General features: G+C 52.4%; 1 protein-coding gene across 1 annotated transcript; it reads right to left on the reverse strand.

The window, feature by feature from the left end:
- Positions 1-20,568: 20,568 nt before the first annotated feature.
- On the reverse strand, positions 20,569-21,603 carry LOC307097251 (E3 ubiquitin-protein ligase RNF113A-like; the record flags this gene model as incomplete). Its single annotated transcript, XM_079767252.1, has 1 exon — positions 20,569-21,603. The coding sequence occupies one exon, from the start codon at positions 21,601-21,603 to the stop codon at positions 20,569-20,571; it is 1,035 nt and encodes a 344-aa protein (XP_079623378.1).
- Between the last annotated feature and the right edge of the window lie 5,492 nt (positions 21,604-27,095).

Below are 27,095 nucleotides of genomic sequence, written 5' to 3' on the forward strand. Positions count from 1 at the left end.
AGGATACTCTTTTATTAGATAGGATGTCTGCATCCTCATCCCATCCCATCATTCTGTACCCATCTCTGCAGGTAACCAAGGTTACCAATTTTCTCTGCAACCTCCAGAGGTTGGATACTTACTGGGAAAACGCTGTGGCCATGTCTAACTGGTCCCTCTCATCCTTCTCTCCTCTCCATGCCAATGAAGGCGTTTCACACTGTCATGCAGTTAACATCTCCGTCCCCCACAGTTAGCAGGAACTTGCTCCTTCTCTTGATCGCCGCACAGCCATCCGCTGTGGGAGTGACGGATGCACCATGATGTAAGCGCTCCCACGCGACAGACATGTGTGTCCACTAACCTTCTCATGGCAGAGAGTGCAATCATGGAGAAGGGTCTACATACGTGTCTGTAAACATGTGAGCGTATCTGAGCATAAAGGCCTGCCTTTATCTCAATTCCTTGTTAAACGCTTCCATTTTTAAAAAATAAAACCAGACCTACAGAAAAATCGCAAGACTATTACATTGAACTACTAATAAAATAATATTCAATATAAATTTCCGCAACCCACTGACCATCTTATATGGAGAGAGACATCTTTCCAATGAATCCTAAGGAAGCAAGATAACCTGGGCATTTGAAGGCAATTTTTTAATTGAAATAAAATAAATGTTTAAGAGGCAGTCCAGAGGAGGGCAAGAAAAGCAGGATGGGGTGTAAGGCTCCCAGCACAGGCCACCTCGCCGGGCCGTCCCTGCGGGAATGTGGTCTCTCAGCTAACACACCAGGACGGGGCACAGCGTTCCCTACAACGGGCCAGACGGTGGATAGTTTAGACTTTACGGTCACAGCCATGCTAGTCAGCTTCACCATGGTCGCATGAAAGCCACCAGGAGCACCACCGAAATAAACGAGAGGCTGTTCCACCATCACTTACAAAATTACCTACAACAGGCCTTCACGTGCCAACCTCTGCTCTCAAAGGTGATATGAAAATTGCTGTTTTGCCCGGCCAGCGTGGCTCAGTGGTTGAGCATCACCTTATGAACCAGGAGGCCCCAGTTCGATTCCTAGTCAGGGCACATGCTCCGGTTTCAGGCTTAATCCCCAGTGAGGGCATACAGGAGGCAGCTGATCGATGATTCTCTCTCATTATTGATGTTTCTCTCTCTCTCTCTCTCTTCCCCTCCCCCCCCCCATCTCTGAAATCAATACAAATATCTTTTGAAAGAAAATTGCTACTTTTCAAGAAGGTCGACCTCTAGCTCTTCAAATGTTAAAAAACATGTCCAGCTCTTCAAATCCAAGGGAAGCGCTCCCTGCGGGCCTCTGACCTCCAATAACAAGGCTGTCGTTCTCTGCGTTAAACTGATTCCACCGCTGCCCGAAAAGAATCTCTGGTTTGCACTGAAAGAAGTGTCCCCATGAGAGGCTGGTGCTGGCGCTGCCCCTGGAGTCCTGCATGTCCCCACACAGGTGAGCGGACAAGGAGCCACCTGCAGGCAGGCCCCACGCAGCCTCTAGGCCTGGGTGCACAGTGTGCTGGCATGAAAACACACTCTCCCACACAAGAGAGAAAATGTTACTTTGACATCTGGACTGTCACACAGCAGAGAGCATGGCTACAACTGCCCACGCAATGTAGTCCCCGTGATCAACACAGAAAATGTCCTCCAACCAGTTCCATCCATGAACCCTGCGGCTGACTTCCTTGAAGCCGTGTGATTTTCCCCTGGAGTCGGGCTCCATGTCACTGGCTACTCTTTGCCTGGAGGTCAGGGCCTCGGGCAGACTATTCCTCCTGACTACAAACAAGCTCTGCTTTTGGTGCTCTAGAAACATGTGACAATAACAAGTAATTCAATCCCTGTCTCTCTTGCTTCAACCCAACCAAAAATCTATAATAATAAAAGCATAATATGCTAATTAGACCAGATGTCCTTCCAGATGAAGCCATGGCAGTGAGGAAAGCCCGGGTCCCGGGAAGCTGGTGCCGGCAGGTGGGGGAAGGAAGGCCTACTCTTGCACGAATTTTGTGCACCTGGCCTCTAGTAAGAGAATAAAATGAAGTAGAGGGTGGAGAGACTTTCCTATTGAAAGAAGATCAATCAAGACAACGCCTTTCACAGCCTTCTGAGACCGTCCCTGAGAGCAAGAACATACGTCTGGTATGTTACAGATCAGAGACACTCTAGTGATGAATTAAACCCAGAGAACCAATTTATAGTAACTATACCTCCAATGATTTTTTATGCTTTCATCTCAGAAAACTTCTTTTAATTGACATCTGTTATTGGTTTGATATCCATGTCAACTAAAAGCGGCATATTATGGCCATTAGGCAACCAGATAGGAATAAAAAAACACAAATATATACGTCTGACATCGAACACACAAAGTTGATCATTATGATAATAAGTATATCTGTTGAGAGACTAACAAATAACCAATGGTTTATTGATAGGATCCTCTAATCCCCCTGCCTACACCTAGATAAACATTCAGAAACCAAAATAAAAAGATAATACACTAAGAATGAAAACGAGAAAGCAGAGTGTCCCCTTGATACATAATACCAGGACATTCTATCAGCCCTACCCCTGCCCCTCCTGTGTCAATGGAACCCCATTGCCCACCTGCGTGGGCTGAGAGGAGCGAGTCGGGGTGCCCTGGGAAAGCACTTTGACAGCAGCCAGGCACTCTGCACCCTGGGTCATCGTTATTGAAAAGGCCGGCGGAGTAAAACCCACTTGTTTGAAAATCTCTCTCCCCAAAATGGCCCCATATTATCTGCATAATCTAAAAGATGAATTTATCACATTTCAAATTGTGCTGTGGGTTAAAATAATCATGTACACAACCAGATCCCATGGTGGACTACTCATACATTTTTTTAATACATTTTTTTATTGATTTCAGAGAGGAAGGGAAAGGGAGAGAGAGAGAGAAACATCAATGATGAGAGAGAATCATTGATCGGCTGCCTCCTGCACACCCCCTACTGGGGATGGAGCCAGCAACCCGGGTATGTGCTCTTGACCAGAATCGAACCTGGGACCCTTCAGTCTGCAGGCCGACGCTCTATCCACTGAGCCACACCAACTAGGGCCACACATGTGTTTTTTTCATCTGGAATGGGGCTTTGTTTTATTATTGAATATAAAGAATGCATTATCCCTCAGTCCACTTGTTAACTCTTAGGTAGCTAGATTTTTCTTTTAATATTTGTCTATTGAACCCTTTTCCCACACAGCCAGCGGATGGGAAGGGAAGGTACGTGAGGTGAGAGGAGCTGCAAGTCAACTGATGTGGAAGTCTCTAAGGGACAGTTCCTGGGACGGCAGGAGCCCAAGCGAGGGGCGTCACCACAGACCTAAGTGCCTTCCCGCGCACTCTCTCACACCCTGGCCTGGCCGTCCTGAGGCGCCAACCGGCAAGCACCGGCCTCCTCCCACAGTCTTATGTACCGGGTGCCCCACAAAGAGCCAGGAGGGACCACGTGAAGGACAGACAGTTCAGAGCAGCGCTTGTGCTCTGCAGCCTACAGTCCTGGGCTCCCACCCTCAGCATGGCTTGCTGTTCTGAGACCCCGCGATGCGGCATCCAGGGGCCTCGCTGTCTGTAGTTTCTCCTCTAGACGACTACTTCCCCTCGGAACAGGCTCCACTTCCAAGCTCTCCCTGCAGCAAGGGTGCGGAGGTGTGGCTCTTTCAACAGTGATGTCTTTCTTCTCCTGTTGTTTTCAAGATCTAACTGTTTACTTCGGTCTTCAGCAGTTCTACTGTGACATGCCCAGGCACGGCTTTCTTTGTGTTGCCATTGCTGGGGGTTCCCCAGGTTCCTTGAATCTAAGGATTCGGTGTGATGAAACTCTCAGCCATTATCATTGTGAAAATATCTTCTTCCTCCATTCATCCTGGAAATTGAGTTCTGTGTATATCAGACCTTTTATCATATTCCACATGGGTCTCCCATATCTATCATTATAAATCGGAACTTGAATGCTATTGACTTGCCTTCCAGTTCACTAATCTTATGTATGGCTATTTCCAGTCAACTATTAAACTCAATATATTCTTCATTTCAGATATTGCACAGGGCTGGGCAAAAGTAGGTTTACAGTTGTTCATACAGAAAATAATTTAATAAATATGAATATAAGAATAAACTCTGTGTTTTGCATACTCACAATTGTAAACGTACATTTGCCCCTCCCTGTATTTTCCCACTTTAGGATATCTATTTGATTTTTTTATAGATTTCAATTATTTGATGCAATTACCCATCCTTTTATCTCTCTTATTCATTTTTCCTCTATTTTGCACATATGAATCATGCATATTTTAACTCCTTGGCTGCTAATTCCAATAACTGGTCATCTATGGGTCTTCTTCTGTTATGTGTTGTTTTCCTTGATTATCAGTCATGCCGTCTTGCCTATTTGCATGTCTTGTAATTTTTTAATTGTATACTAGACAAAAAAAATTTTAAAAACGATACTGATCCTAGGTGGTTTTATCTTCCATCAGAGAGAATTTTTCTCTCCTCTCTTAGGTAGACACTATGAAGGACTAATCACTTCAATCCAATAAGGTATTGAGATGGAAAGGGACTGGGTTTAGTAAGCTTCATTATACTTGTGTTGTTCCTTTATTGCTACGGCATGGACGTCCTAGCCTTTTATTGAGATCCTGGCAGGGCCTTGGTCTTCGTGGTCCTGAAGGATTCTGAGAGTTTCCATTTTGACCTTGGGAGGTTTTCAAATTAGCTCTCTATCCTCCACACAACGCAGCCTCAAAAGTAAAAATGTCCTCATGGGGACACTGGCCAAGTGTTTGGTGCAGGCTCTCTCCTCCCAGGAAGGGGTCCTGTTTTCTCACCTTACGTCCAGAATTGGGAAATGACCAGAGGGGTGGAGAACGGCTAACCACCGCCAGGTAACCCTGGGAAGTTTCTCTCCTGGGAGTTTAGGTTAGTTAGTCCTAATTGCTCTCCTAGCACTCTGGTGCCTATAAAAATAGGGTTTTTTTTGTAAATTTATAAATCCATAGGGTTTTTTTTTATTTATTATAGCAAGAGCATTGGCCAAGACCTTCTACATCCTACCCAAGAGAAGTCCCCCTTCCCTCCTTTGAAACAAGTGATATAATTGCTGACTTCATGCTCATTAAAAGCCTCCAAATTTTTCATTACTAATAAAAGAGCCTGGAATCGAAGGAAACCATAAACAGCTTGACTTGTTGGATTTTGGGGGGGAACTTTTAAATGTTGTTTATTTCCTTCTCAGGCCCAAAGAACATTTCACTTTGTACAAGAACCACTTCTTATAGACAAACCAGGATAACAGCATTGAAATGATAATTTCTAGTTTACATGCCATTGAACCACTCCACTTACATATACCACAGTCCAGACAAAACCGCTGTGACAGAGCAGAACCATGTGCCGATCAGTTTCATCCTCATGATTTAGACGTGCATGTAATGAATTATTTGCGTTTCGCTAGGATAATATCAATTCGCAACCCCCCACCTCCTGTCAAAATAAGCTTTACACTGACAAATAGAAAAAGGACTGATTGTTAAAAAAAAAAAAAAAAACCTGGAAAGCAGCCCGATTTAGAATAGATCGTCCTACTTACAGAAAGGTGCTCGATATGATCATTGCAGAAACTGCTTCCAAGCAACTCCAGGACCAATCGCTACAGCGAGGAGATGGAGAGAGAGAAAGAGCTGTGTGTGGTGCGTAGGCCGATCTGGTGCAGGAGTGTGAGTGCTGGGAACCCACCAAGCCCTGTGGAAAGTCTGCCGTCTCCCGGGGCCCGCCAGCCCTTTATTCTTAGGAGCACAAGGACTCTGGGAGAGTTTGTCAATGGCTCTTCCGGTTTAGTGTCCTACGTACATCATGAACTAGGTGACGTTTGTCCTAATTTCCAACTCCTTCCCATCTCCATGGCTACCTGCCCTTCATGGAGCCCTCCACAACCATCTAACCCAGTGGTCGGCAAACCGCGGCTCGCGAGCCACATGCGGCTCTTTGGCCCCTTGAGTGTTCTAACGCCACTTCTTCAAAATAGACTCGCCCAGGCCGAAAACCGACTTCTGCGCATGGGCCACGAAGTTTCAATCGCACTGTACGTGCGCCCCCCCCCACGTGGTATTTTGTGGAAGAGCCACACTCAAGGGGCCAAAGAGCCGCATGTGGCTCGCGAGCCACGGTTTGCCGACCACTAACCTAACCAAAGTCCTCGTTGGCCATAAGGCGCCCAGACCCTCTTTGAGGCATCTCTCTTCACCTGCCTAGATCCATCTCTGCCCCCCTCCCACCCCACCACTATACTAATGTATCCATATTTGTACAGACATGCAAGGAAAAGAATGAAAATGTAGAAGAGAGGCATTTTAAGGCCCTTCCATCTTAACAGGGAGGCACAGCCCACCTTACCTAATGCACAGGGCCAGCCGGGTCAGAGGATGGAGGAAACGGGTGGTTCTGAGGGGATGGGCTGGGAGAAGAATGGGATCAGTAACTGTTCACCACTTCCCGCCCGTTCATTGGATGTGTCATCTCATCTCTATCCTGCCACAGCTGGTGAAAAATTTAAAGGCCACTTTTAGTCTTCCAATCAACAGCTAGATACGATCCAATAAGAGGGCAGTTCCCCTAATGGACAGGCTAATGCACTGGCACATGGAGGTCTGGGCCCCCATACCTGGCACACGAACAGATCATCTCCTTCCTGAAACACCTCTTCCTTTCCCATCAAAGGTATGAATTATTTGTCCAAACAATCTCCCACTCTGAATGTAATACAAAAGCTCAGTCAGTGTTGAAATTCGGGTGGGGCCCACCAAATCTAAGGCTCTATAGTTCGGGGGCGGAGGGCAGGAATCAGGAGCCTAATATGACGAGAGATCAAATGAAACCAAAAACACTCTACCTTGCCAAGCATTTCTAGCAGCCAAACACCAATCCAGATGGAGCTGGATGGCTTAGACTTCAGGTCAAAGAGGTGCTGCTTAAACATCTTCCATTGCTGCTCCTTCAGCAGATGGCCTGCTTCCTTGTACCGTCATCAAGCACAGTTTTTTTAGAAGTTTTGAGGGCTTGAACTGTGTGAATCATTTCTTTAGTATTTTATTACTAGAGGCCCGGTGCACGAAATTCTGCATGGGGGGGAGGGGGGAGGGTCTCCTCAGCCCAGCCTGCACCCTCTCCAATCTGGGACCCCTCGAGGGATGTCCGACTGCCCGTTTAGGCCCGATCCTACCGGGATCAGGCCTAAACGGGCAGTCAGACATCCCTCTCACAATCCAGGACTGCTGGCTCCCGCCTGCCTGCCTGCCTTCCTGATTGCCCCTAACCGCTTCTGCCTGCCAGCCTGATCACCCCCTCACCACTCTCCTGCCAGCCTGATTGATGCCTAACTGCTCCCCTGCCAGCCTGTTTGCCCCTAACTATCCGCCCCTGCAGGCCTGGTCACCCCTAACTGCCCTTCCCTGCAGGCCCAGTTGCCCCCAACTTCCCTCCTCTGCCGGCCTGGTCACCCATAACTGCCCTCCCATGCAGGCTTGATCACCCCCAACTGCCCTCCCTTGCAGGCCTGGTCCCTCCCAACTGCCCTCTCCTGCTGGCCATCTTGTGGCGGCCATCTTGTGTCCACATGGAGGCAGCCATCTTTGACCACATGGGGGCAGCCATCTTGTGTGTTAGAGTGATGGTCAATTTGCATATTACTCTTTTATTAGATAGGATGACATAAATATACTTGTGACATATTAGTAGACAGTTCATTTTTTCGAAACACATGATCTATACTCTTAACTATGCATACTGGGCGGTGCAGGGTACATTTTGCTCGTACAAGTGAGTGAGCAGACCATGAGATGATGAGAGATGACCGCCCATCTTCCTGGGGACATCCAGCTCCAGCCAGGGACTCCAGCCACTGCCCAGGTACCCAGCACCCGTGGAACCTCAACAAAGAGGTCAACCAAACCAAGAACGCTTTTCTCTCTCAGTCATTCAGCACATGAGCTCTTGTCCCTCGTTTCAGCCTGCAGCTCTATCCACAGCGTTATCCACACCTGAGACAGCTCCCTTTACAAACACCTCAACATACAGTCTCCTGCTGAGTCTCCAGGTTCAAATCCTCCCCCATGGCTGCTTTGGCTTGTTGATTTATGTGTCTCTGGCTCAATAATATGTGGATTCAGAGAGGCTGTGAGTCAGATCAGGCCCTGCCACCCCCACATAACTACACACAGGAAAAGCCTGCATGCGTGTCTCTCGGCGGATGTTAGCTTTGGCTCCCTGCTCTGGCTTCCAAAAACTAAATCTACCACGAAACAACAATGGCCAGCTCGCAGATCACCACAATCTTTTTTTAAATATTTTATTGATTTTTTTTACAGAGAAGAAGGGAGAGGGATAGAGAGTTAGAAACATTGATAAGAGGGAAACATCGATCAGCTGCCTCCTGAACACCCCCTACTGGGGATGTGCCCGCAACCAAGGTACATGCCCTTGACTGGAATCGAACCCGGGATCCTTCAGTCTGCAGGCCGATGCTCTAGCCACTGAGCCAAACCGGCTAGGGCAGATCACCACAATCTTATACAACACTTCCACAACCATGATCCCATTCGATCCTCACAAAGCCGACATTACCCTTTGTTTAAAGATGATGAAAATAGGGCCCGGAGAGGTGACCCCCCTGCCCCTCCCCCTGGGGTGCCCTCACTGGCACAGGCAGGGTCCTGGAGTGTGCTTGCTCCAGCACATCACAAGCCTTGGGAGCCCCTGATTAATTCTGCCTTAGCACAAAGCACAGGACTTATCAGAGCATTACCGCCCGCCATCGCGAGGATAAATGTCTCTTGAAATTAAGCCTCTGAGCGCGACGCCAAGTTGTTACAAAGCTCGGGCGCCTCAGACGCTGTTTCCCTTGTTGTGCTTAAACACTCCCCTCTTCCCGCGAGTCCCCGGCTCTTCTCCGTTCCCGGCTGCTGCACAGCTGAACGATCAGACACGTCGGATCGCCTTGAGATGTGGGGAAGCGCTGCTCCTGCTGGAATGTTCAGCTGGTGACGGGACGCTCCCAGCGGCGGTCACGTCTTCGCAGGGGCACCATCAGGCCTGGCCCTTGGGTGGGGGCCTCCTGCCCAGATCTGCTTCTCCCATGTTCCTTCCGCAAGTGCTTTGGAAAACGACGCTGCGTAGTCAACTCCACGTCCGTGTCCACCGTATTTTCCGGCGTATAAGACGAGTTTTTAACCCAGGAAAATCTTCTATATGCCCAGTCGTCTTATACGCCGGAAAATACGGTAGTTCCAGGGACCTCCCTAGGTTTCACATCGGCTGACAAGGAGGGTCACTGCCCAGATCTGAAGCTGGTAGAATATCCGGGGGAAGAAAACATCCTGAGAGCCACGCACCTGTGACGTGAGTGCAGGGGAGGACATGTGATAGGTGTGGATGGGTGGCTTCAGTGGCCGTGAAATAGCTCCATCCCAGTGACAGACAGACGTGGGGTCCCAGCCACTTAAAATGCAGGGAAGGCATCGCCATCGGATAAACACTAAGATGTCAGAGTCCACCTCCCCGGGGGGTCAGAGAGAGTCCCTCAGCTGGCTGTGTCATCAACCCCTCAAGGCCACATAGATGTGATAAGAACACGGAAACTTGATATTTAAAATCATGAGGTTCAATTTTACAAAACATACATGCTCGGCTAAGGAAAGCTCACCTACATAGCCCTCAGACTCTACAGCCAGGAAAAGTCTTGTGATTTATGCAAACTTTTCCTTAGCAATTGATCATTATTTCATAAATATGTTTCATGTTGCATATACATATGCATATATGTGTACATATATACTGTACGTGTGTGTGTGTGTGTGTGTGTGTGTGTGTGGTCACATTTCCACTTAAGGTCAAGGTCAAAAGAAGCTAAGTACAAGGGTGGAGGAGGGTGGAAGGGGTAAATTGTTCCATGAAAATTTTTGAGCTGATTAAAAATTTACAGAGAACAGAATCCATTCCAGCATCGTCCTGCCGCCCATCTCCTGCAGGGAGGGAGCTGGTTACTTAGCGCTAAACCCTGCTCTGCAGGCTATCTGATTACCCTTATCAGGGGCCATTAGTGTCTGATAATAGCAGCCAATCTCTGGTTCAGGCGGCCCTAATTTCCTTAAAGAAAAATCTCCTCCTTTGGCGCGCAACTCGTGCCCTTGTCCCCCAGTGGAGCGATGCAAGGACTGGAGACACACTTCACGATCGGGCCCCAAAAGGCACGGCCACTCACCCCTGCCCGTCCACAAGCACACCTCTCCACAGGCGGTCACGCGGCGGCACTGTCCTCCTGCCGGGGCTGGGCCGAGCAGTCGAGACCTGAAGCCGCATGCAATATTTATTACGATAATTACAAAATATGCACAAGGCCAGAGTCGAGGCAACTGTAGAAATCTTTCAGGCCAGCCTCTTCCTTTTGCAGGGCAGGACACAGAAGCCACAGTCTCCTAGGGCCGTAGAGGTCAAGTCTAGATTTCTGACTCCCACACCGGCTAACTTCCACCCTGAAAAGTCACGCACAGCATCCCCCGTTTTCCGCAACGGGAAGAAAAGGGTACCTGTCCAGCCTGCGTCACCCCGGGAACGTCATCGCCCCTTTGTCGTTATGTGCCTTGTGCCTGTATAGACATTTTAAAGAGAACTGCGACTAATTGGGATCCATCTCTCTCTCACACACACACACACACACACAAATGATGGCCAAAGAAGGAAAATTTCTCCACTTTGAAATCCAAATTTAAAAAGCATGCTCTCCCTAGGTTCCATGAACAAACAAAAAAGATACAGAGCAACAGGGACCCCACAGGAAGTGAGACACTATGATTGGCCGGCAAACTATCGGCCACAGAGGGGATGACAACATGAAAGCCCACCGCCGCCCTCTGGACCTCGGACTCCCATCCCGCCTGCCCCTCAGACGCCGAGGTCTGCCTGCAGCAGGAGCAGCTCAGCATCCCCGCCTCGTGTGGGCGCAGTTCCTGGCGTTGTCGTCCCTGTGGGGCCTCCGCTTCTATGGGGAGGAAATGGCGGTGGCCAACGGTTCCGTGTTCGTGGCCTTGGTGCATTCTGGGCCTGGGGTTCTAGAGAGTTTGTCACTCTGGTCTCCACGTGGGTTTTGAAATGGATTTTTTTTAAAGATTCAAGCTTCAGTTAACCAGGAGGGGGCAGGCACAGCATAAGAGGGTTCCAGTGAGGGTCAGAGAGAGGGTGCGGGCAGAGGGACAAGGTCAGCCTTCACAGGAGGGGCAGTGGGCACGGACTCGGGGTGCCAGAGCTGAGAAGTCAGCACATCCACGTTATTCGGTGCAGAGCCCCGCTTTCCGAAGGGCCAGGCCCGTGAGCATGTCCACGGCCTGTCTGCCGAAGGCGGCGGCGCCGGACTAAATATTTTAGACGCAGGAAGTAAACCATCTGTCTACTGAATTAAAAAACAATTCTTACCCATCTTTTCATATCACAAGGCAATTATTGCTCACTCACCACTTAAATTTGTTCTGACAACCTGACGTCAGATAACACCAAGGAAAACAAATGGCAAACAGAAAGAAGAGGTAGTCTCCTGTGTGATGTATGTTTGTGCCAAAGAAGATTAGTTAAAAATCCATCTTCCCCCACCTGAATTCAGAGAATGTTTAAGGGAACTGTCAGGAAAATCATTACTAATGAAGTAGCAGAGTATGCGAAACAATGGTTAGGAAGGAAATTTAAAAGATAAATGCAATTGCAGATGTCACAAATTTTTCATTAGGGAATGAAGATGCTGGGAAAGGTCACATTGTTAGGACAGCCCGTGAGCATTACAGGTCTCCAGAGCATCAAATTTTACCTAATCCTGTATGCCGGTCCAACTCTCAACCTCCTCTGTGTGCTCAAACCCCTCCTGCTAGGTTTTAGCACTTGGCTTTTTCTGTAAAAACTGGAAAGCACTGCAATCCTCTACCCCAACAACCAAACCAAACCTACTTTCTTGGCTAGCATTGCCTGTGGTATTTATAATAGAACATCCATCTTCAAACTACAGTCCATCAGCACTCACCCAAAATCCCCCCGAGGGCCCACAGGATGGCTTTGCTTGTGGAAGGGAGGGGGCTTGGTCTAAAGACACCCACCCACCATAACACTGGACACGGGGTCCTGGAGTGGATGGTGGTGACCAGCGAAAGTCACCAAGAGGGCGTGGGAAGTCAAGGAGCGGGAGGGAGGCTGGTAGTCGGTAGCTTGCAGAGTAGCTTTCCAATGACTGGTGTCCGCAGATAGACATGCGCACCAGCCCTGCGTCTAGTAACTTGGCCTTTTTCACTGGGAAGCGAGCCCGACTCCTCTGCCGAAGGGTAGTGGGGGGACACCTCAGAGAGAACAAGAGACCAAGGAGTCGCTGTCCCCTACCCGCTCCTACAACACGTTAATCTGCTTGTGGGGTTCTGTTGCCCATGTCAACCTGAGAAACCAAATGGCCAGTGGCTCGTCCCCCCTGGACTTCCCTCTCTCCTGAAGTCCAGGTCAGCGCCGCCCTCACCCATGTGCTTGGTGCTGATGGAAGGAGCACTTACATCTCAGGCCTGGACAGACAAATGACAAATGCAAAGTATGTTTTTTAAAAAGTCAACAGAGAAACGAACGGAAACTTCACGGTGAGGTGCTATAAACCTGTAAACCAGCTCAGAGCCTCTGAGTTTCCTTGTTAAGTGGCACCCAAGGCCAAAAACCAGAATCACGACACGTGTGAGATTGCTGAGCGAGATCACAGCATGTACCAAGCCGAGACTTCGGCTCCCAAACCCACCTGAGCAATATTCCTCATGTACTGAGTGTATTTTTAATAAAAAGCAGTGCAGTTCTTTCAATGATGTTACAATTAAGACTAGTTGGCTTTCAGTCAGAGAAAGATAAGTGTCACATGATCTCACTCCTACGTGGAATCTAATGAACCAAATAAACTGATGATCAAAAATAGACCCAGAGACACAGAAGCATGAACAGACTGTGGAACCTCAGAGGGAAGGCAGGGGCGGGCGGGTGGGAAGAGATCAACCAATAAACTTGTATGCATACCTGCATAACCCGTGGACACAGACAATGGGGTGGTGAGGGCCTGGGGTGGGGAGGACTGGAGCGGGCTGGAAGAGGTTAACAGGGGCGGGGGAGGACCTAGGTAATACTTTCAACAATAAAGATTAAAAGAAGAAAAAGACTATTTTGCTTTGAGCAAAACCCATAAAGCTAAAAAGTCAACTCCCTGTACAAAGATGAAGACCTCCGCCGAGTTCTGAACGGAGACGTAAACCTATAGTTCGGGGGCGGGGGGCAGGAATGTCCACTGAGACCGAGTGGGAAGCCGGGCGGCTGTGAGTGCGCATCCTCTGGGGACGCAGCCTGGTCCAGAGCGGGGGGCCGAGAGCCTGTGCAGAGGAAAGGATGCTAGACTCGAGGTGACAACATCCTCCAGCCAGGGGCTGGGCACGGCTCCAATCCCAGCGGGAAACGGGTGTGCAGACTGGAGCTGACCACGAAGTCTGGTCCATCACGCCCCCGGCTTTCAGGAGAGCAGAGTGGGCACACGGGGAGCAGGACTTCCTGGTCAAGGTCACATGGCTGGGTTGTGGGCTCGATCCCCAGTGGGAGGCGTGCAGGAGGCAGCCAATCAATGATTTCCTCTCATCACTGATGTTTCTCTCCCTCTCTCCTGCTCCCTTCCTCTCTGAAATCGATAAAAATATATTTAAAAATAACATTCCATTGCCAGACCCAGAGTGGCAGGCAATGGAAGTCATTCCAGACCCGTGACAGTGGGAATACACTGGCTGCCGACTACACGGCTGGAACAGGCTGGAGGCCCACGGGCGAGCCGGCGGGGAGGTGGGCTTCACATACAGCTGGGGCTGAGAGGGCACCACCCTGATGGGCTGGAAACGAGGCGGTGGCTGCAGCCAGGAAAGCACCACGCACGCGTGTGGCCCACGAGTGAAATTGTGTTAAATTGGGAATTCAGCATGGGATCCATATGTGGCCCATCCACACCGACCCGGAGGCTCTGCAGCCAACGTGCCTGGAGCGGCACAGTAATGGCCAGAGCTGCCAATGGGCCGAGTTCCTTCTTTACACTTAACAAGGGACTCAGCTTGAGGGTCAAAGTTCACAAGGACAGCCACCTCCCAGGCTTTCGTCATTTGTTTTTTACCAGGTCTTGTCTCTGTGGCTGTTTTTTAAGATGTGTTTCTGCTAAATTCACTTTACGTGTGGGTTTGTTGTTGTTGTTTGTTTTTTATATGTTTTATTGATTTTTTTTTATTTTTTTTTTTTACAGAGAGGAAGGGACAGGGATAGAAAGTTAGAAACATCGATCAGCTGCCTCCTGCACCAAGGTACATGCCCATGACTGGAATTCAACCTGGGACCCTTCAGTCCGCAGGCCGACGCTCTATCCACTGAGCCAAACTGCTTAGGGCACATGTGGGGGTTTTACTATGTGGATTTTATAATGTATTTAATAGAAAACGTGTTAAAGACACACACAGATTTCCACAGGGATCTGACGCTATTTACAAGTTAGCGCTTTGGACACCACAGAAGTAACAAGGACTTTTTACTTCCCAGTTGGTGCCATCCCACAGAGCTGGCATACACACATGCAGCTATGAAGGACGCGTCACGCTCTCATTCTGCTTAGAAATAGCATAATGGTGATATTCCATCAAGGTGAGCAAGACATGGACCTTTTTTATAGAAAAAAATTCCCACATTCATCACCTGTTTATCTTTCAGGCCCACTGTGCATAGTAGGTGTTTGAGGGTGGCCTTGACTATGTACCCCTAGGGTGATTTCTATTCAATACCAAACGCATTCGATCCGAGGGGTTTAAATTATAATGTTTCTTAACGATCAACCCACCAAAAGCTAAGAACAGATTCCCTCAGCTTAGAGTACTTCCCTAACTATAAATTAAAGTAACATTGAAAGTAAATATAACCAAAATAATACAAAGCCACAAAATTGCAAATTAATAAATGCATTTGAACATGGCAGGTGACAGTGTGACTGTAAAGTGACTGCTGCCCGGCCGGCATGGCTCAGTGGTTGAGCATCAACCTATGAACCAGGAGGTCATGGTTCGATTCCCGGTCAAGGGCACATGGCTGGGTTGTGGGCTCAATCCCCAGTGTGAGGCGTGCAGGAGGCAGCCAATCAGTGATTTCCTCTCATCACTGATGTTTCTCTCTCTCTCTCTCCCGCTCCCTTCCTCTCTGAAATCAATAAAAATATATTTAAAAATAACATTGAAAATAAATATAACCAAGATGATACAAAGTCACAGAATTTCTAATTAAATGCATTTGAAATGGCAGGTGGTGGTGTGACTGTAAGAGTGACTGCTTGGAAGCCGGGGCCTGGGTCTGGCCTGCGACATTCTGTGAGCGCCATGAGCTGTGTGGGTGCCCCAGCAGCTGGCTCTACAAATCACAGAAGGCTCTGCCTGCACGGCCCTCGGTGACGCTCACGGTCCTGCACGTGCCGCGGAACCTCTCTGCATGCATCCTAGGTCCCCGCATTCTTGCACTGACGCGTGACAGTTCATGTGCAAGTCTCGCTGTTTTGCTCTCCCACGGTTTGTTTACCTGAAAATGACCACAGAGTGCTCCCCATCTCCTAACGGTTTGATCAATTTCACACGGAGCAGCTCCCTGCCGCCTCTAACCTCAGCCCTTCTTCTGCTGGGGCAGGTGCCGAAACACCTCCCAACATCAGACTTGAATCGTAGTCCCACGTTGTCCTGCATCCCAACCATCCATATGGAGTGTATGTTCTAAAGTCAGCATCGAAGGCAAAAGTTAACGTCTGCAGTCCCCTTGAAATCGTGTTAAATTGGGAATTCAGCATGGGATCCCTGTGTGGTCATTCTTATGCTGGCTGAAGCTCGAGAACCACTGAAACAGACTAAAGGAAGGAGCAAACGGGAAGTCTCCACGGAAGACTGGGCGCCCAACCTTCCCCCGTGTGAGACAGCGGCCGTCCCGGGATGAACGGGAGACCAGCGGGGCATTCAGATGTCAGACGTGTTCTTGCTCAGCCAGGAGCAGGTACTCCGTTCTTTCTTTTCGCACGTGGAACTTCAAACCCTAACGTGTTAGCAGGTTCAGTCACACTGCGAGATTTAAGCCAGCTCATCATGCCTACACACAATTCTGTGATCCCAGGTTGCACTGAGGTTTGTCTTTTCTTGGTTGATCCCATAATTGACTCATACCAAAACGTATTTCCCAAAGATCTTCTGTTTGCACAATGTTAATTTTGTTGAAATGTGCAACGATGTATGTATTTACTGAAAAACCAAATTAGTCTTCTTAAAGAGCAAGGATTGTTGTTGCGCCCACAGAATCAGACTCCCGGGCAGAGAACAGGAGATGAGTGTTAATGCACATAAAGGCACCGTGCACCAAGGGGAAAGGATGTCTGGTGGTCAAGATGGACAGGATGAAATACAACGAACCTGCTGCCCTTAATCGAACCGAACCAACAATCAGGATATTTGGTCAGCACAGTTTTCCAGAAGACAGTCCAACCTCATGCACGTGGGCCCCCTAAAGCACTGTGGGCTTTATAAATACTCACTCAGAAGAGCCCCAATGAGTGATTCTGTCTACTGCGGCCGTGGTTCTGTCCACGCAGCTCTGGCCTCTGGTCCCTAAGCGGAATTTCTTCTTCTATTAATGTATTTGCTCCTTCTGCAGCCACTGGCTCTGATCATGGCTCTGGTCAAGCCTGGCCTTCCTGCAGCTGCCATCTGTCAGCATGAAGGCCCCACCCAGTTGTCCCACCTAGAAACCTAGAAGTCTGTCCCTCGCCTCCACTTCCACGCAGGCACCCAGACTGGCCTCCCTCCGCCTGCAGTAGCACCTTCCTGGCCCAGGCCACCAATGTCCGCTACCTGAGCTATCAGAATGCCCTCCTAATTGCTCCACTCTTGCTCCCCACAAACCCTGCTCTACACAGCAGCCCAGGATCTGGAAATCAAATCAATCGTGTCAGCTACTTGACCCTCGCACCTACTGCCCTTTCCTCCCACGATCATGACAGAGTCCATCCTGCCTGCCGGGCATGTTCCTCGGGACCTGTCCCTGCCACCCGCTCCAGCTGCAGAAAGGGCCACTGTCCCCCACCAGGCCTCTCCTTGGACCTGCTAAGGCCCCAGCTCGGTGGTTCTGCAGGGGCTTCACGCCTCCTCAGCCCGCGGTTGGTGTGCCTGACCCTCCCAGGAAGCCTGAGAAATCCCTCCACCTCCGTTTGCTCCCTTGTTACACCCCCTACAGGATGGTCAATAGAATAATGCCCCCCAAAGATATCTAATCTTTGGAACCTGTGATTATTTTACCTCATATGGCAAGCAGGACTACGCAGATGTGATTAAGAATCCTGAGATGGGGAAATGGCCCGGGATGGTCCAGATGGGCCTGATGGAATCACATGAGTCCTTAAAAGTAGGGGACGTTTCTAGCTTGTGGTCACAGAGACCCATGAGGACAGAGGACTGGTCAGAGAGAAGCAAGCTTGCTGGCTGCCGCGGAATTTTTAAGACATGCAATACCTGACTCTTTAGTGAGAGGCATTAAGGGACAATCTTCTCCCTTAGATTGCCAAATAAAAAATTGACAAGAGCCATCATGTGCGAATGAATCAAAATTATACTTATTTTGTCAGATCAGCAAAAAATACTTTTTTGTGTGTGTGTGCCATTGAATTATAGTAATTAGTTTGTGCACTAGGAGATGAAAAGGGTTGAAAAATCGCTGTCCTAGAGCCTCCAAAAGGAATGAAATCATGCCTACAACTTGCTTTAGCCTGGTGAGACTCATGTTGAATTTCTGACCTACAGATCTTATAATCTGCGTTGTTATAAAACCACTGAGTTTTGTGCTAATTTTTGTCATAGCACCACAGGAAACTAACACACAATATTTGTGGTATTTGTCATCCCTATAATATTAGTAATTATTTACCTCATGTGGTGGTTAAAAACCACAAGCTCTGGTGTCAAACCAAGTCAAGCTCCCCTCTCCCACTCAATAGACAGGTGGCTTTGAACATGTTAACCGAACAGGCATGTTAAGCTTCAACACCCTGATCTGTAAGAAGGGGATGATACTGCTTACCTCCAAGGATGGTTCTGGGTTTCAATAAGATCATGTGAACAAGCACTTAGCAGAATGGCCGGCACAGAGCAAGCCTCCAGTACTATTTCCTTTCCCCACAAGGTTACAAACTCTGCAACAACAGGCACCATGACTTTATTGCTCATCGCTGCATTTCCAGGGACAAGCACCAAGCTGGACAGAGAGGGTGGTCAACAAAGAGAGGATGGATAAATGGATGAATGTGTTTATATGGACACTACTTTAGGTACCAAGTTACACGGAGGCATAATTCACACAGCTCAACACGACGTGCTGAACAGCACTACACGTGCTAGGCATTCTGTGCTGATGAGCTTACAGCTGCCCGCAGTTCTCAGCAGGTACTGATGGTGACAGCATCAGACAACGTGGACTTTTGAAAGGTATACAAGAGGAAACTGTGGCATCTGCCCTGGGTGATCCTCGAGGTGGTGAGAATGAGAGGGTCTTTGGCTCTAGGCCAAGTTTCCATTGGACGAGAGCAAACAAAGAGAATCATTCTGGGGTTTGGTGAGTGGCCTCAGCAGAGGTACTGAGGCAGGCGGATTGAAGGTGCAATCCCTTGGGGTAACTCGGACTCGGGGAAAGAATTAACGTTGGGGAGTAAGGGGCAGACGCCTGCCAACACGGAACCACTGTGGACCGTCCCTTAAAGCAAAGGGAGGGTCAGTGAAGATTTCTGACCCAGGAAGTAACACGATCAGACAAGTGTCAAGACGACGGCTGTCCTATCTGACACTCTGTGTGGGGCTTTGCGTCCTGGTTAGAACAAATAGGAGAAAAGTCTGATGGTAAGACATCAGGAAGTTCCTTCTCTTCCCTTTCAAAACCACTTTGGAATTTGTTGTTTTCAAGGTGTGGTCTGGATTCTTGCCTTGTCTTGGTAGTCAGTCCGCTCTGTTCATAGACAGGTTAGCAATCACTGTGCCCACTGGCCCCTGGGCTGGGTGGCTCTGGTGCTGGTGGCTCCCACAGGAACTATCCTAAGCCTCTCCCCGGGATGTTGGCATTGGCGTCCCGAGCTCTGCAGTGCGACATCTCCTGGAGATTACCTCAGGGTGTTGAGACTGAAATGTAGAATAAGTTGGGTCCTCAGCAGTCCTTCCCAAGAACCCCAAAATCTTGGTCTTTGTGCAATAACCTTCCATACCTGGACAAAGACCGGCCTCCCTAACAAAAGTGACTATTGTCCCATCAGTTGTGACACAAACATGGGGACGAAGCCCAGCCCTATCCTGGGAATCTCAACTCAAAAACGGGCAAGTAGAGAAGGCCTTTCCCCATCCTGGCTTTGTGATGCCAAACTGATAAAACATTCACTCAGAAAAGCTGCAAACTGGCTTTACTTCCATTACAAACAGCACCCAAATATTCCCAAGTCCTTCCTGAAATCAGTCGTATGCACTTTTGAAAAGTCTTAAATGTTTCCAAACTCTTTTGAAATTTGTAGTGATTGATACAGGTTTTTAAGTTTAGTATTACTGCTCATGTCACATTTTCGCCTGATTTCCAATCTTTTGTGGTATCCTTGATTAGTAAGGAACTCGATTTTATCTTTTATTGGGGGCCTTTGAATGTAGCAAAATGTTGAAATGATTCATTAATCATAATAAACGACTTCAAAGGGATTCAAGTTAAACTTCAGGTTTCGGAAGAGCATACTAGACAGGCAACTTCTTGTATTTCAACTTCGGGACAATAAGCCTAGTGGAGAATTTTGCTAAAAACGCCTAATGAGTATGTTAGTCACATCTAAAAATCATCTGTTGTCCACATGTTCACATCCAGATATTGCATTTCATCCAACATCCATTTATTATGTAGCAAGATAGAGTTTAGGCTGTTCGTTTCTACTGATCCATTCCCTGAACTGTAAAAGAAAAATAAAGTGAATTCCTCCGGGCTGGAGTCTGACCAAAACCAGAGACCTGGCTCATGTCCCTGCCTTGGGCTTTGTCTATACGGGGGCTCCAGTTTGGAAACAAAGTGGAAGTCCATCAAATGACTGTGTTGTTTTCCTTTGTTTGCTTTGGGGTTTTGTTGGTTCTTGCTGTTTGCAGTGGAGGAATTCGGGTTGCTTTATTGCAGGGCCTCACGCAAGGAGACCTGGAACCCAATCACCGATGGCTCACCACTGAGCGGTCTTACAGGCCAAAAACCATGAGCGAGCATGAGTAAGGGGTTCGGAGTCGTGGGTGTTGATGTGGTCAGTTTCCGTGCAAACTTCAGCACTTTGCTTCCTCTCGTCTGGTTCCTGGTGGCATCGCGTCCAGGGTCTTGGTGGCTGTGGCCAGGGGGTGTTTTCTGCTTACAGACGCGACTCTGCCAGACGTCCCAATGCGTTCACAAGCCATCTCTGCGGGACCCGCCTCCCCCACCGGCCTGTCCCTCGGTCGTTTCCCCGTCCTCTTCCGCCGCCGCCGGCCGCTTCTGCAGTTTGGCCAGCAGCTCCTTGGCCGGGTTGAAGACCCCGTGGGTCTGCTGGTCGCAGACGTAGCAGCGCGGGGTGGTGCGGAAGCGCTGCAGCGCGCAGGGCTCGCAGAAGTAATGGCGGCACCGGGTGACCACGGGGCTCCGGAAGGGCTGGCGGCAGATGGGGCAGCTGAAGGGCACCTCCGGGGCCTCGCTGCCCACCTCGTAGCTCTCGCCCTCGGCGGCGCCGTAGCGGCCCTCGTCCAGCTCCCGCGCGATCTGCCAGCCGTGCTTGTGGTCGGAGCGGTCGTGCAGGAACTTGCAGCTGTCCCCGAAGCCGCAGAAGCCCGTCTCCTTGTAGTCCTTGCACAGGTCGGGCTGGTAGTCCCAGCGCACCGTGGCGCGCAGGTGCTCGGGCGCGCGGAGGGGGCCCTTGCGCACCAGGCCCAGCGAGGCGGTGCCCACGCACGCGTCCTTGGGCCGCAGGCGCGGCTGGTAGCCCCGGAGGCCCCGGTAGACCGGGCCGCCCTCCTCGGCCCTCGGCTCCTCCCCGGGCTCCCGGCCGCGCGCACAGGCCGCCCGGGCGGCCCGCTCCTTCTCGGGGTCGGGCTCGGACACGGCGGTCGCCCCCATGTCCTCGGGCCCCACGGGCTTCGCGGAGCGGGTGGACTTGTAGACCACGCGGGGCGCCCCGCTCTCCTCCGCCTCCTCCTCCGCCTCCTCCTCGCGACCCGAGGCGCAGTCCGCCCTGCGGTGCCCGCCGCGCGTCTTCTGGACCAGGGGCCCGCGGGCGGCCCGCCTCCCGCCCGGGCGGACCACGCAGCTGCCCTCGTCGCCGCTGTCCCCGGGCTCGGGGTCCCCCACCCCGCGCTGCCTGCGGCCCGCGGGCCCTCTCCGCCCCGGCTTCCTGAACAGGAAGGCGCACACCTGGCCGGCGGCCTCCGCGGGAGAACGCCGTTCCGCCATCTCCCAGCCCGGCTCCAACGGCTGCGGAGACGTCACGTGGGCTGCGGAGAGTCACGTGGGCTGCGTCACGTGGGCTGCGTCACGTGATGCGCAAGGGGGAGGGGCGGGGGCGGGGGCGGGGGCGGTCGCTCAAGTGAGAACGGGGAATGAGAGCAGGACCTGCTGGGAAGAGGCTGCCAGACGCTCACAGGTGATTTTTTAACGTTTTTAAGATGTCAGATGCGAAGACAGACCCGAAGCAGGGAGGCAGGGACCAGGCCGACATCCTCCCTCTAACCGCGGGGGGTGCGGACCCGGGGGGAGCCCAGGAAGACGGAGAACACGGGAAAGCGCAGGTTTGGGAAACAAGTAATCGATGTGTGTGTGTGTGTGTGTGTGTGTGTGTGTGTGTGTGTGTTTTGTTTGTATGTTTTAAATATATTTTATTGATTTTTTACAGAGAGGAAGGGAGAGGGAGAGAGAGTTAGAAACATCAATGAGAGAGAAACATCGATCAGCTGCCTCTTGCACACCCCCTCCTGGGGATGTGCCCACAACCAAGGTACATGCCCTTGACCTGAATCGAACCTGGGACCCCCCAGTCCGCAGGCCGACGCTCTATCCACTGAGCCACACCGGTTTCAGGTGTGTGTGTGTGTGTGTGTGTGTGTGTGTGTGTGTGTGTTTAATTTAAAAATAAAAGTGCCGCCTGATTTGAGTCTTAAAAGTGTTAAGGTTCTCTAGTGAGAAGAGAAAAAAGGGGACGCAGTCTACGGAGGGAGCAGCAGGGGCCAGGCCGCCGAGGGGAGTGCTCGGGGCGGGAACAGCAGGAAGAGGCCGCGGGGACCCAGGAGCAGGAGCGGTGCCCAGGGGGGAACAGAGCGGGAGGGGCCCTGGGGAGGGAGATCAGTAATAGCTGGTGAGGATGGGATGAGGGCGGCAGGGGTTCAAGAAAGAATCTCGGTTTCCAGCCTGAGTGGCCCTGGGTTTCATCCCGCCGGTGCTGTGGGGAATGGATGCAGAGGAGGAGGAGGCCCAGGAGAGAGCCGCCGCTCCGCCATGCTGGGGTGAGGTGTCTGCGAGACAGCGGGCCGGTTCCAGCCGGAGACAGGAGCAGAGCTGAGCCTGGGCCTCCAGAGCCCGCACAGGGATGGAGGGGAGCGGGTTCCTGTGCAGGCGGGAAACAGACCAGCGTGCAGGAGGCGTGGCTGTGACAGCGGAGAGAGGGTCACACGGATCTCTCTGCTGACCCCAGAACCAGGCAGCGCCGTTCAGATGGAAGAAACACCCTCTGAGAGCAGGTCATAAAGGCGCCAACAACACCCGACAGACAGAGCTAAGGACTGGAGGAGCCATTCGCTGGCACGCCGCGGGCAATGCCACTCGTCATTCCACAAGCGGCCCTCCTAATCATCGGACTGGGCCAGTGGTCGGCAAACCGTGGCTCGCGAGCCACATGCGGCTCGTTGGCCCCTCGAGTGTGGGTCTTCCACAAAATACCACGGCCTGGGCGAGTCTGTTTTGAAGAAGTGGCGTTAGAAGAAGTTTAAGTTTAAAAAATGTGGCTCTCCAAAGAAATGTCAATAGTTGTACTGTTGATGTTTGGCTCTGTTGACTAATGAGTTTGCGGACCACTGGACTGGGCGACCCGTTGGCCTTAGCGTCTGCCGATGCGTGGGAATGTCTTTCCATAACCACCAGCGTGTCGGAGCGAGGCTGCCCGCTTTCCGAGCCCAGGTTCAGGCTAATGCTTCCAGGCCTGGAACATTCCAGCGGGTACGGCAACAGGAAGGGCAATGCCATCCGCAGAGCAAGTCGCTCCCCGGAGGAGGGAGGGGGCCTTTGCGCCCCGGGCTGAGGGGAAACGCTGAAGACCTCCAGCGTCTAGCAACGCACACCTGCCCTTTGGGGAGCCAGACACACCGATTCAGCAGGCCAGGGACAGAGCACCGTGAACTTCCTCCCAGGTTCTGCGGGGCGCTCAGAGCCCCCTTGTCGCCACGTCCATAAACGCAGCGAGCGGGTGACATCACCCGGGATGGGCGCCCGGCCCGCGCTGACGCCCGCTGGACAGAAGCCTGGGGACGCCGCAGTCCGGCGCTCGGAGAGGCCCGGCGAACACGGCCCGCGGCATTCCCGCTCCGGGAGCTCCACAAACCGTGCACGTCTGGGACTCTTTGGTCGTCAGTTACTAAATGGAGCGACTCATGTGGCCAGAGTCCACCAACCCCACGGGCTTGCTGACCACCCTCGGAGGGAAACCCCGGTGGCACCTGGGACAGTGATCGGGGGCTGGGGAGGAGGAGCAGGGCCTCGGCCGCCTCTAACCCTTCATTCCAGGAGAGAGAGGCTCATTCATAGCCCCCCTCCCCGTCCCCAGCCCCCCCCCCTCTCCCCCGCCCCCTCCCCGGGGAGGCTGTGTCCTTCTTTCATTCCCTGTGTCGGGTTTCCGGCTGACACGTGGTAATTGATTCCGCTGCTGGTTAGACGGGTGTTAAGTGGGTGGGATGGAGTTTCAGTGAAAACAAATAGCACTTCATGAGTCTGACCTTTCTTCTCGGAGCCTTTGTTGTGGTCGGCGCTGGGATGCGCCGCTCAAAGGCTGGGCGAGCCCGTTGTGTCTATGTCTGCAGTCCCCGCTCACCTTCACCCGCTCCCGGCGTGCCCACGGCAGCCAGAGCCACGCGGTGTCGCTTCTGGCCTGATGACAGCTCGGCGGCAGGTGGAGGCTCAGAGTCACGCCCGAGCGCTGGTGTCCGAGGAGCTGAGAGGCTGAGCGGGGCCCGTGGCGAAGACTCACACCCGGAGGATGACAGCAGCAAACCCTCCCGGGAGAGGACGCCTGGTCCACGGGCCGCCGCCGTCTGCGGCTCAGTGTGGGCCTCCGGCTCCACCCGCCGAAAGGAGGCGGCCGCACTCACCCTTGTCCCACAGGGAGCTCAGCGCGGCCCCAGGACAGCGAGTTCCTGCGTTGTCGTCACAGGTTCTCTGCGTGCTCCGGCCCGCTGCCCGCCGGCAGGGTGCGCCCCGGGCCGGGAGGCTGCCGGCCTCTGCAGGTGCTGCCGTGACTGGGGGGCCTCACCTGAGCAAGATCCTTTCCCGCAACAGCTGCCATCCCACCCGGTGGGCAGGTCAGGAGCCCGGCCCCTGCCCTCTACCCAGCCCAGCAGGCTCTGAAGGCCACACTGGCTTGCACAGGATAGCGGCAGCACTGTCCACCTCTCCGCCGCCCCCTCCCGTCCCTTCCTGCCTGGACCGCAGAAGTGCCCCTAGTCAACACCCAACCCTCCAGCGTCCCGCTCAGAGTCTGCCCCAGGAGCCCACCCCGACGCCAGCAGTGACTCCACAAAGTGGAGGCTCATCCATAGGATATTTAGGGCTGGGTCACCCCTACCCAGCCAGCAATGAAGACCCCTTACCTAGCTCCTGGCTCCCAAACTGGGGCAGGGTATCCGGCAGGAGATGCAGCCGGAGCTGCAAATCAGCCCTTTGAGAAATGCGGGAAAGAGTCCTTGTAACGAGGAGAGATTGGGCGGCGGCTGCTGAGGGCGACTGATGCTGGGGTGGCCATGAGGCCCGAGGACACTGGCCACCAATAAATTCCCAGCGTGAACTCCAGAGGGCTTCCCGCCACCCGCAAACGCCTCTGCCACTTGGATTCAAACCGCAGAGCAAGCGAAGGACGAGGCTCAAAGTCCAGGATGGAGGTGACTCTGGGCTGTTCTCCTTAGCTGATGGGCTGCCGCCTCCCCGCCTCACCGGCTGTCCTTCCGTGCATATCTATGTCCTCGTCTCCTCCTCTTCTAAGACAGTCACATTGGATTAGGGCTCACCCTAATGACCGCATTTTAATCTAATCGTCTCTTTAAAGGCCCTGCCTGGACAGGCAGTCACACTCAGGTGCGGGGCTGGGACTTCAACATGCAGTGTACGGAGAACACAACTCAGCTGTAACAGCCCTCCTCAGCTCAGCCCCTAACAGCCCTCCTCAACTCAGCCCCTAACAGCCCTCCTCAGCTCAGCCCCTAACAGCCCTCCTCAGCTCAGCCCCTAACAGCCCTCCTCAGCTCAGCCCCTAACAGCCCCCCCAGCTCAGCCCCTAACAGCCCTCCTCAGCTCAGCCCCTAACAGCCCCCCCAGCTCAGCCCCTAACAGCCCTCCTCAGCTCAGCCCCTAACAGCCCTCCTCAGCTCAGCCCCTAACAGCCCTCCTCAACTCAGCCCCTAACAGCCCTCCTCAGCTCAGCCCCTAACAGCCCTCCCCAACTCAGCCCCTAACAGCCCTCCTCAGCTCAGCCCCTAACAGTCCTCCTCAACTCAGCCCCTAACAGCCCTCCTCAGCTCAGCCCTAACAGCCCTCCCCAACTCAGCCCCTAACAGCCCTCCCCAGCTCAGCCCCTAACAGCCCTTCCCAGCTCAGCCCCTAACAGCCCTCCCCAACTCAGCCCCTAACAGCCCTCCCCAACTCAGCCCCTAACAGCCCTCCCCAACTCAGCCCCTAACAGCCCTCCCCAACTCAGCCCCTAACAGCCCTCCCCAACTCAGCCCCTAACAGCCCTCCCCAACTCAGCCCCTAACAGCCCTCCTCAGCTCAGCCCCTAACAGCCCTTCCCAGCTCAGCCCCTAACAGCCCTCCTCAGCTCAGCCCCTAACAGCCCTCCTCAACTCAGCCCCTAACAGCCCTCCCCAACTCAGCCCCTAACAGCCCTCCTCAGTCAGCCCCTAACAGCCCTCCTCAGCTCAGCCCCTAACAGCCCTTCCCAGCTCAGCCCCTAACAGCCCTCCCCAACTCACCCCTAACAGCCCTCCTCAGCTCAGCCCCTAACAGCCCTCCTCAGCTCAGCCCCTAACAGCTCTCCTCAGTCAGCCCCTAACAGCCCTCCTCCTCAGTCAGCCCCTAACAGCCCTCCTCAGCTCAGCCCCTAACAGCCCTTCCCAGCTCAGCCCCTAACAGCCCTCCCCAACTCAGCCCCTAACAGCCCTCCTCAGCTCGGCCCCTAACAGCCCTCCTCAGCTCGGCCCCTAACAGCTCTCCTCAGTCAGCCCCTAACAGCCCTCCTCCTCAGTCAGCCCCTAACAGCCCTCCTCAGCTCGGCCCCTAACAGCCCTCCTCAGCTCAGCCCCTAACAGTCCTCCTCAGTCAGCCCCTAACAGCCCTGCACAGCACTCCCAGAGGCGGATCGGTGTGCTGAGGGGGCTCTGGGCAGCAGGAGCAAGCGATGGTCATGTGGAGTGAGGCAGACGTGCCAGGACCGCCTGGCGGATGGCGAAGGAAGAGGCAGACGGCGAAGGAAGAGCCAAAGGCTCAGGAAGCAGCGGCTGGACTGGACCCGCCATGGAAAGCCAGGACGCCCAGCGAGGCTGTGTCCCGGGAAGGGCCGCTCGTGCGCCCGTTGCCTAAGCAATGAGGAGCTGCTGGGGCAGCCGGCGGCATCCCTGGCATCTCTGGCGTCTCAGTGGTGCCCGTCTCTGCAGGGCTGATGGTAGGAGACACCAGCACAGAAGTGGGCCCAC

The sequence above is a fragment of the Cnephaeus nilssonii genome, assembly GCF_951640355.1.
Source record: "Cnephaeus nilssonii genome assembly, chromosome: 3".
Classification (NCBI taxonomy): Eukaryota; Metazoa; Chordata; class Mammalia; order Chiroptera; family Vespertilionidae; genus Cnephaeus; species Cnephaeus nilssonii.